The sequence below is a fragment of the Nyctibius grandis genome, chromosome 26 (assembly GCF_013368605.1).
Source record: "Nyctibius grandis isolate bNycGra1 chromosome 26, bNycGra1.pri, whole genome shotgun sequence".
NCBI classification, from domain to species: domain Eukaryota; kingdom Metazoa; phylum Chordata; class Aves; order Nyctibiiformes; family Nyctibiidae; genus Nyctibius; species Nyctibius grandis.
The window spans coordinates 5,962,159-5,972,695 of NC_090683.1; the positions used below are offsets into that span (position 1 = coordinate 5,962,159).

At 40.2% G+C, this 10,537-nt stretch overlaps 1 protein-coding gene across 1 annotated transcript; it reads right to left on the reverse strand.

Annotated features, from left to right (window-relative positions):
* Positions 1-806: 806 nt before the first annotated feature.
* FBXO47 (F-box protein 47) lies at positions 807-9,997 on the reverse strand. Its single transcript, XM_068419036.1, has 10 exons — positions 9,817-9,997; positions 9,221-9,391; positions 6,528-6,604; positions 5,909-5,986; positions 4,690-4,798; positions 3,596-3,772; positions 2,891-3,037; positions 2,145-2,287; positions 1,587-1,746; positions 807-925 (listed from the first exon to the last, which is right to left on the reverse strand). The coding sequence occupies exons 1-10, from the start codon at positions 9,995-9,997 to the stop codon at positions 807-809; spliced, it is 1,362 nt and encodes a 453-aa protein (XP_068275137.1).
* Between the last annotated feature and the right edge of the window lie 540 nt (positions 9,998-10,537).

The window sequence follows — 10,537 nt, forward strand, 5'->3', positions numbered from 1 at the left end:
TGGTTGAAGGCAGTACAGCAGAAAATGAAAAGCTTTTTGAAGTAGCAAACATTTATATACTTTAATGAAACAGTGATCTTAGCCTACACGCATTTAATGTGTGTCCTCAGCTAAGTCCTGCAAAGGCACATACACTCTAACAGTCCAGTTATTACGCTGGGCAGGGAGAGAGATTTGGAGTTTCTCCTGCTTGGTGGTTAAAAGGCACCTGTAGTTTGGGGGGAAAAATTGCCTTGCTTGATCCAAGCAGTTAAATTTCTTTCAGGAATTGCCTCTTTCTGCTAAAACTGAATGTACAACCTCTGGAGCACTTCTGTCACAGAATGAGAGAGTCAGTGAGAGAGACCCAGGCAAACTGGGTGAAGCTGCTCTAACAATGTCTGTCTCTTTCTCCTCTGATTCCCAAGAGAAAACAAAATTAGAAGATCAAAATGTCTTTGGTTCTGAACTAAGATAACATTCTTCAATGTGTGTATGCACATCAAATATGAAAACTGTGTCATTTTTATTGTGTATGCAAACATACCCAGTGGGAAAAGAATGAAGTTTATGTTCCCAAACCAGAGGCCCTCAGAGGAGCAAAACACGCAGAACTCCACTGCAAATGCTTAGAGGACCCCCAATATGCTCCACGAGCTCATTCAGCTGGTCTGACATGTCAATAGCTTCTCCCGCTGCCACTCCAGCTCTTACTGGAATGGAAATTTAAGAAATAATTGGACACTGCTTTGCAAATGTTTAAAAAAACCCAAACAAACAAACCCAAAACAGCAGGAGGAGAGCAAGAGTCTCTAAAATTCATAGTATTAGGCAGTGTTGCTGTTGCTTGTCATGGTCAGGTACAGGATTTCTTTGTGGAAGCTCGCTTGTGCATTTACAAGGTGAAACAAATTCAAGAAGTTGCTGTCCTCTTCATCACGATCCCCTGCCAGGGCAAAGAAAAGCATTTAAAAATGATTAGTGAAACTAAATGACTTCTTTGAAGAGAAATCTTACTCCTTCAGTGTTTTCAGCAGAGGCTGAATCAGCAGCCTCTGCTTAGATTTATGAGGCCTGAGCTCCCGCACCTGATGGCAGGACAGCTGTGAAACAACACAGGAGACTCCCTCCAAAACCCCTTCACCAGCTTGTCCAAAGACAGACAAGAACAATTGTGTGTGAAGACAAAAATCTGTCCTAACTGAGCAGGCTGTTGCTCTTACAGCTTGCCATCATCATCAGGCGTGCGGCTTTATCAAGGCTGACAAGCTGTGGACAGGGAGCAACTGCAGCTTGTTGAGCTGAAGAGGTTGGCTGGCAGCCGCTCAGACGCAGCCCAAACGCACCTCAGGCCCAGTGCCATGGTGGGACGTGTTTTAAAAGGCTCTTGGTTTCACCATCCCTGGCGCCAGGAATCTCTTAGACGTCCCTCCCAATTATGATGCTTGATTGATTATTTTGTTATCACAAAACTTCAGGCACTCCCGTAATGCCCTGCCTGGTGAGGGAGGGAAGGAGATGCCACGCCAGCTGCGTTGCTCGATGCCTTGGCCAGTGCCAGCTCTTGACCCAAGGGCTCGGCCCGGCTCGCAGACCCGCGGGCTTACCGGCCAGCACTGCCTGCAGCATGTCCATGATCAGGCAAGCGAAGGCGTTCTCCACGCACTGCAGGAAGTTGTTTCTCTCCACTGGAGTGCTGAACACGTTGCAGACCTTCTGCATCATTTTTACTGCCCAGTCCATGCAGTACAGGTCCTTCTCGCAGACCTGAGGTACACAGGAAATATTAGAAAGACACCTTTTGTGATGACTACGATGCTATAAAAGGCAAGATTCAATCTTAGAATTAACTATGGCTTCTAATGAACGATTGGATTGGTTGCAGCCAGGAAAATTAGGGCTTTTTATGAGGACATAGGGGTTGTTCTTGTCGTTGGCATGCTAAAGGAGGAACTCCACAACCTTTTGCTAGTGCTACTTCTCCTCAGGGACAGGCTCGCTACCTTGCAGAGACGTGCTGGACAGGGACCAGAGGGTGGATAAATACCAAGCCTCTGCTGGAGTTACTCCTAGTACGTAGGAGTAGATGGGGAAAGAGTTTTCAAGTCTGAGTAAGCAAATCTGGGGGTAAAGAGACAAAAGTAGTACTGTGCAGTAGTACTCACCACGGCCAGGAAGACCACGAGTCTGGCTAGCTCAAAGGCTCTCCTGTTCATGGCTTTACTGGCCATGAAAGTGAAGCAAATGTTGTTTCCACTCAGAATGAGAAGCCGAGCGTTGTTCTCCATGAGCCACTCCCGGGGAACAACTTTGTGATAAAATAAAGAGAATTTTAGTGCTCTTTGAACAAAAAGCAAGGAGTGCCACAAAACCTATTCTGGAAGACATGAATTTATGACTTGGTGGCTTTGGGAGCTAACCAGAATTTGTGAGGGGACACCCTCTGGAATACAACTGCAGCAATGAAGTCATATAAGCAATTCCTACCAGCAATACAGTTAGAGCTCTTCACGATAGCTTCCGTGATATAATCTCACCCCAAACTAACTTTCAGTTTAGCCATTAACGTTCAGTAGAATTCTGGCTTGAACAAACATTATGTTTTCAGCTTACGCAACTTGGACAATGTTTCCTTAATAATGGCTAGACAAGATTTAAAGGTTTGCATGGATTCCTAAAATATTTCACAACGGGGAAAGACAGCCTGAGTTTGTAAGCAGTGCTGGGTTTCTCTCAGCCCCAGCTGCTGCCTGGCTGCGGTGTAATGACTTTTCCAGTTATGCCACAGCTACCGTGAGGAACAGTGCAGTGAGTTTCCCAAGGCACCTGTGAGTCTGAAACACACTTACTGCCAGATTTGGAGGCCACGAGCATATAATCCTGCAGATTAATGATAAAGGCAAAAACACACCTGACAGCTCATCCACAAGACTGATAACATCATCTGCTGTCCACTCTCTAGCTTCTGTATCATACAGCAGTTTAATCGCATCTGCTAGACCTTTCAGACTGGTCTCATCTGTTGGTCCTTCTACCATTTTCTGCCAAACCACATGTCCTGAGCAAGATATTAATCACAACTGCTATTAAGTGACAAAGTAGGGTTTTTTTTAAGCAAAGAAGGTGCTAAACTGGGCCTTACAGCAGAGTCAGAGAAGGGGAATTCAGGTAACATGACTCAGCCTGTGTGACAGTGAGATTGTTTCCATCTGTCATTTTAGGAGGGACAGTGTCGGTTACAGCAGGAATCAAAGGGTGATTTAAAGAAACCCGGGTCTAATAATTAAGTGAGAAAGCATGCTGTTCTTCAGGGAAACAGATGCTTCTTTGAGGTGCGTTCAAGCTAACTCTACCCTGAGCAGGGGAGAATAGAGGAACAGAGGTACAATTTCTTCACTTGAATTGTAACTTCATATATATCTATATATATGGATGTAGATATACATACACACATATATATAATTTATGTATTTTATATATGTTAGTGAGGTCTGGTTAAGCAGAATGATTATTTCTAGGCGATAAGATTACATTTTATTTGCATAAAGCTTGGTTTTCAACCTGCGAGGAAATCTCATTCTCAAACTTTGAAAATTAACCCCCCCAAACTACTTGCCATCAAGAGGGGACACTGGCCCAAAGATGATATACAGCAGGCGAGCTTGATTAACCATGGGCCACGGCTTTAAAATACGAGTCAGCCAAAAGGCAGAATCACTTCGACGAATCCAGTGGTTCAACAAGACGCTCCGACAATATAACCTGATGCGCAGCTCCAGCTTCCGGGAGCTTCCTGGGGCAAAAGAATACAGATGTTATAAATCCATTAAGCCTCACGCAATGTAGATGGTCACTTTTTTAATAGGAAGAGGAGGAAGGATTTTCTTAAAGCTGCCCAAGAACATTTAGGGGGGGTTAAGTAAATTCTCAGCTGTTACTTCCCAAGTTTGGCTCTTTTGGATACGTTGTGCTAATTCAGGCCATCGAATCTATCAATGCACCCTCTGGTACCTCTCTGCAGCAGCTCTTGCGTGTCTTCACGGGCTCTCAGCTCTGTTTTTTGGTTACTCTGATCTTTCTGATGGCATCAATAAGTGGAAATAGGGGGAAGTGTGTATATGGCTGTGTATAAAAGTGTTCCACAGAAATACCCAGTTCCATGCTGGGTAACATGAGGATTTCTTGAGAGGCATGTGCCACGTCAGTGTTGTGTTTCAGAAATACTAAACCTAACTTTTTGCTGTGTCACTTCATTTCTATGTTGATTCCTTCCCTATTCATTTCACTGCCTTGGTACACAGTAGAACAGATTCAAGTCCCTGTTACTGTTTACATTTACACATAACTTATGCATTGGCTTGATAATGGAATGATTTAAAAAAACCTAAACGCCTCTCAAGACAACTTTCTTCATGACAGGATACACGTCAAAGACAAAAGCACTTTGCTTTGTTTTTGGTGAAGAAAAATAGCTGTATCTGTCTGTATGAAGGCCAAGTAGTTGCTTTAGAATGCCCACTTGCTGTGTAATACTGGAGCTAACAGAAGGTACATGAGAGTCAGGAAAGAATTGGTGCTGCAAGGTTTAGCTGAGCTAAAACATTCTCAATTCTAGACACATTTTGTTTGCAGTAATCAAGATCCATTTTCTGACTTCTCAGTGATAGCACATTTTGATTTTGTAGGACTTTAGTCTGCTTTGATGATTACCCGGTTTGCTGCTGACAACTGTCTGCACTTTACGGGGTAAATTGCTCAGCTCACAGAGGAAGTTAAAAACCCGGTGGCACTCTAGTTCATCCCAGCCTGCTGTTAGGATCTGAAGATTAGAGAAGAAATGGGGTAAAAGTGAATAGACTGAGCCATAGATTTAGAACACAATGCCATTTCTTCTATTACATAAATACAATCTGTCCTGCAATTTATCAGAATAGAGAGGGAAGGTGTCATACCTGGAATGCGTCTCCCTGATGAGTGTAGGGAAACCATTATCTGCTGCAGAGGTGCTGTACTTTATGGCAGAGGTTGTACTTAAGCTTAATGCAGCCCAGAATCAAAAGCTGCTAATGGTGTTCCACGTTCAGGGCCAAGATCTTATTTTTGAACCTTACATGGCAAAGTACACAAAGCTATTTGCTACAAAGACAAACGTCCCAGCACAAATAATTATCTGTAACTCTCAACCACGGAAAGATAACCACATTTTTTGTACTATCAAATAATTTAATGCTGCATACGTATACACAACACCTGTAGGCACAAGTTTCTAAGACTTCAGTGCATTTAAAATGTGCTCAAAATGCCCGTTCTCCTAAGAGAGAATTTGTTTCTGTATTTTTTTGAAGGAAATTACTCTCCAGTAAAGCCTCCATTACAGCAATTCAAACACTTCACAATCAAACATCTCAAGTAGTGTTAAAAAGGTCCTACCCGTAGCCTTTTACTGCACATTTGCAATCACAGTAGTCATTACAGGAACTAAGCTGTGAATTGCTGAACTAATTCATTTGACACTGATTTTTTTGTTTTAATTAATTTTAAGCTACCACAAGCTAACAAAAATATTCTGGCATATGATGTGCATAGCCATGTCCTTTTAAACTAAGCCATCTCTGCTCTTGAGTTGTGAATTTGAAGCCGTGTAATAAAATGCTCCTCTTCTCCCATGTCTTCTTAGATAATAAATCACTAATCAAAATCCAGACTGGTTGGTAGTAAAATCCAGACCAAGGAATTCTCAAGAGTCAAATCAGCAACTTTAACAACCAGAAAGGAAATTCAGAGAACTGTGTGAATACATATCTTTCCCCCCTCCCGCTCAGGGCTTGTATTTCTAAATATCTTGCAAAAACACAGATTAATTTAGAAAACTCCCTTAATTTTCTTTTATATTTGTGATACTTGCCTTCTCTCCATAAAGATACTGTACCTGTAAAAATACCCCATAGCACTGTAATCCTATACAATGCAAAGGACTTCGACAACCATTAAGTTTAAAACAGGAAACCTGCAAATGCAAAACGTTAGTAATTTATCTTAACTGAGCATAAGCTAATTCCTGTGATTGATTGCAAATTCTCCTTATTACTTGTGTACATCAACACTGATTGATTAGAGAGATTCAGAAGGATTGCCTTCCCTTGTTGTTATAGTACCTATGCTATGGTACGTTCAAAACCGTTGTCAATGGGTGTGCAAAAGGTCTCTAAGAAGAGCAATCCTGTTTTCAGGAGAGTAAAATTTTATGAACAGCTGTGCTCTTCCACTGCAAAATTTCTAGTAGTCCACAAACTGAAGAAAAGTCCAAAAACACTGATTTGGAATACATAATCTTAGCAGAATAGCGTTGTGTTCAATCTGCTGGCTTAGGCTTTGCTGTTATTTTTAGAAAGAGGCTGATTTCAAATCAATAAATTCATTACACTGTAATAATAAACTCCAGCAAGGGGACAGTAAAAGGCATAATTCAACTAACGATTGCCTTCTAGAAATGGCACTGTAAGTGCAAGGGACAACCCAAAACCCTGGTGAAAGAAACGTGAACTTACTTCTGAGAGAATCTTGTGTGTATACTTTAGCCTCTCTTTTGTAGGCAGGAGAAGTGTGCATCTTTTAAGCAACAATCCTGTGAACAAAATGAATGAAGGAGGATGTAAGCTTCCTATGCCATAACTTCAACTTGTTTATTGTGTTGTTTTAAACTCCCCATTAGCCACAGTTGGAGCCCTATTAAAATTACTCTATTGGTTTTGGAATCACAGCTGTTAAAAATATTGGAAATAAATGTTACTTGTTGCACCTCTTTTAACAGTGCCCTGGGGAATGCTGGTTTTCCCCTTACATCATGGAAAGCCCAGCTTCCAAAATTTTTTCAAGATAGCCACATGCTCTGAAAAGAAACTATTCTAAACCGTGTTAATGTAAAACATAGCTAAGAGGTAAAAGTATTTTTCCTATACAGGACTGAAATGGTATGTGTTTAGGATGTCAAAGTCTGGAGTTCGTTATAGTGAGGAACAGCTGTTTGTTAAGCAGCATTTTTTTCTACACTACTGATAGAGAATAGGTTAATCTTCAAAAAACTCCTACCAGAATAAAATATATATATATATATCTTGTTAATTAATCAAGAAATCCACAGAAAAGCACATAATTTTCTGGAAAAAAAAATCCAAATTTTTTTTCCCTCAATTGTCAGTCTCCCAAAAAATACATAACTTCTCCAGTGTAAAAAAGTACTTTATGCTTTTACTGTGGCTCTAAATTGACTCTTCCCTTATTTAGAAGTGTGTTAGCATTCCTACATGATGGACGTAATTTATTCATCAGCCTAGGACATGGTCCAAAGCTCAGTCTAGTCAATTTTCTATTGACTAGGTCAGACTTTGGAGAGAACTCCCTGATGAATAGCTGAAACTGTTAAGACAGTGTAGCTGCAAATCAGAATACAGCCATGAGTGTGGGGAAAAATTATGTTGAGTAAAAAAGGATTGAGCAAAAGGTACTGCCCCTGGTTTTGTACAGCAAACCCCTCCCTGTGAGGCAGGGCAGTGCCACGATCATTTGGAACTCAAGTCCATTTTAAACAGCAACTGAAATTCTGACCCCATTACAAGTACTGGAAGCTTTTACCATGGACTTGAGTGGAGCCAGACCCCTCTGGGTTTAAGTGAGATTTATGTAGTATGTAGACCCTGATCAGGCTCTCTGAACAGGAATGAATTTTTCCCGTTAACTCAAGTCTTCCCTGCTGTAAAGTAAATATTGATTTTACAACTGACCTCTTAACAAAAATGTTCTCTTGAGCCTTCCACTGATGACACAGATATTGCTCGTGATCTTTACATTTTGAATATGGCCTGTTTTTACTACTAGGCCTGCTCTAGTGGTGGGTTCACACCTACATTAAATAATAAGTTGCCATTTTGTATGTGGTTACTACAAAGCCCAAACTATCTTTTTTGTTAAGAGTTGCATGGTTTCAGGCTTCATTTTAAAGATAAAACACTAAGATTATTTTAAGATACCTCAAAACCTACATGGATTGCTTACAGTAGGAGGTCTTTGGTCTAAATGACTTTAACAGCAATCCTTTATCTTGTGTAAGCCTTTATTTAATGTCTTAAGTTCAAACCATACTTTAATTCTGCATTTAACCATGGCATCATTTTACTTCTCTGTCAAATAAACAAAGTTCTTTTTATCAGATAGGTAACAATAAATGGATATGGATCAAATTATGTTTTAATTTAATTTGCTTCTCTGATAGAATGCTTTAGAATGAATGAGAATTAATGTGTTTCAAAAATTAGCAGAAAAGTTAAAAAGCCAACAGTTTTGAATTTGAGGCTGTACAGCACTCCTCATCACCATCGAACCCACGTTATTTTGATCTAGATTTCTACTACGCTCTGCCAAAAGAGGTCTGAGCAGCTGAAAGAAAGAACAAGTGAATCTTTTCACCCAGAAAGGGTTTGGTTAGTATGCTATGACAGCAGAAGTGCAGACATTTTCACATTGCCCTTAAGCTAAGAGTGAGAGGGAAATGTGCTCTTCAGGCCCATTTCAGTCTTTGAACAAAGCTGCCAAGGAGGATGCTAGTCCCTGACAACTGTGATAACATTTTTGTGATGAGCATAGTTCTTTTCTAAGAAGTGGAATGTGATCTGCAATACATCTCAAGCAGACTATCAAGCAGGCTTTCTGCTGGCAACTGTTGTTGGTCACTTTAGAATGAGACTGGGTTTAAGTGCTGCGGCTGCATTTCCCAGACTGAGGAATGCGAGCTGCTCCAAAGTGATCCACGAAGGCAGTCTGAACAGCCAAATTCCTCCAGCCAGTGTGGGGCCTGGGAGTCTTGGTTTCTGCTGCAGTTTCCAGTGGTGGTGTCCAAACAAACTAAATTTGGAAACACCTACTACTGAGAACTGATCCTCTGCCCAAGCTCTGCTTGCCGTTTAATAGGAAAAAAATAAACACAGAGGAGGCAGAACATACATTATTTTTTCCATAACTAAGAGGTTTTGGAATCATTTCAGGTAATTCCTCCCACCTCCCCCCACCAGTTAATGGTATTTGAGTGGACTATTTGGCATGCAGAGGAACCTCACTTTCAGAGGGAGCTGCACAAATGATTTGGGCCATATCCTCAGCATATTACCGATCGATGCATATAAGAGAAGAAACCTTTTAATTGAGTTTGGTTCTTCTCTAATTGTTACCATTTGCATTAAAGGATCACCTAGAGATTTGTAGTGCTCTAAAATATAGGATCCATCTCTCTTGCCAGGTAGCTCAATGTCATGAAAGTCTTGCAATAAGAGCCTTCGGTTTCCTGATGGGGTTGAGATGTAATTAATAAGGCGGTTGCTGACGGTTTTCGACACCAAGCTCAGCATGCTGATATCCTTCACTGAAAAGGCAAAGCCCAGTATACTTGTAAATTTTCACTGCAAGAAAAATGCTGATCACTAGTCAATAACTTTACCTTACTTCAAAAATAGGCCAAGAAATAAGATTTACAAATAAAATAAATTTTAATTACTGTTTATCACCTTTGCCAACAAACTGTAATAACTAAAAATGGATAGATCTAAGGAATACTTTTCACACATAATAGGCAAAACCAAGCTCATATAGTTTGTAATTATAATTTAAATTTTGGTCGTTTGGTTCTTCATACATAAAAGCTGAAAATTTAGAGAATAACTCACATGAAGTGACTCCAACTAGATAAAAGGTAAAGCATTTTAAATAATAATGGCTTTTTCTAAATGGAAAACTTCTGTGGTGAATTTTCAGAAATTGGAAGCAATACCTCTCTTATCAGATTCTCACCTGAAAGATAACTCAATACCATTTGAAAGATCTCTAACGGAAGTGTTTTAAAATATCCAAGTGTCGACAGAGATTGGGAATCTGTGTCCTCGACGTTGCAGCGCTGTCTGGGGCGGCGGTTACTGCGTCTGTGTTTCTGGTTAGGAATGAAGGTGTAGCTGGTCCCTGCAGCGGATGTCATTGTTCTGTTAGTCCCATAAATTTAACCTGGAGAGAAAATATGAAAGTCCTGTTTTCAGAGGACCAAAACTATACCCAAATCTAGGCTAAGAGGAAATTACTCCATTGTAGACACACCGATGGAGTGTGAAAAACTTCTCATATGCATAGGATAAATATTTGTTTGAATTCAGCTCAATGACATGCAATTTACTAAACAATTTTCTAATTCCATGTCTTAGACAATGGAGTATTCAGCTTATCTTAGAGGAGGAAAAGATAAAAGCACTGGGGGACATGAGTGGGACATCAGAAAGTGAGGAAAATAGTTCTAAAAGGAAACTCTTGAGGAAGTGTATGCAATGGTACAAGCTATAGTAATTAACGAAATTATTTTACCTTGTTACACTAATTATTCAACAGAACATGAAAAAATTATAGGGATGTTATTGAAAGGATTGTCATGTTACCTGATTCCTTTAGAGTGAAAACTACTTATATGCATGCTTGCATATGACAGACAAAAGATAGGTAACAAAGTGATGCTTCAAACCATTTTTTC

What these genes read in the sequence shown, in the direction of transcription:
- FBXO47 (XM_068419036.1), bottom strand. Translation starts at nt 9,997, where the DNA reads ATGACATCCGCTGCAGGGACCAGCTACACCTTCATTCCTAACCAGAAA. An exon ending in TCTTGTGGATGAGCTGTCAG is followed by an intron (nt 2,288 to 2,890) that starts GTGTGTTTTTGC and finishes TTTATCACAAAG; the next exon opens with TTGTTCCCCGGGAGTGGCTC. An exon ending in TCGTGGTCTTCCTGGCCGTG is followed by an intron (nt 1,747 to 2,144) that starts GTGAGTACTACT and finishes TGTGTACCTCAG; the next exon opens with GTCTGCGAGAAGGACCTGTA.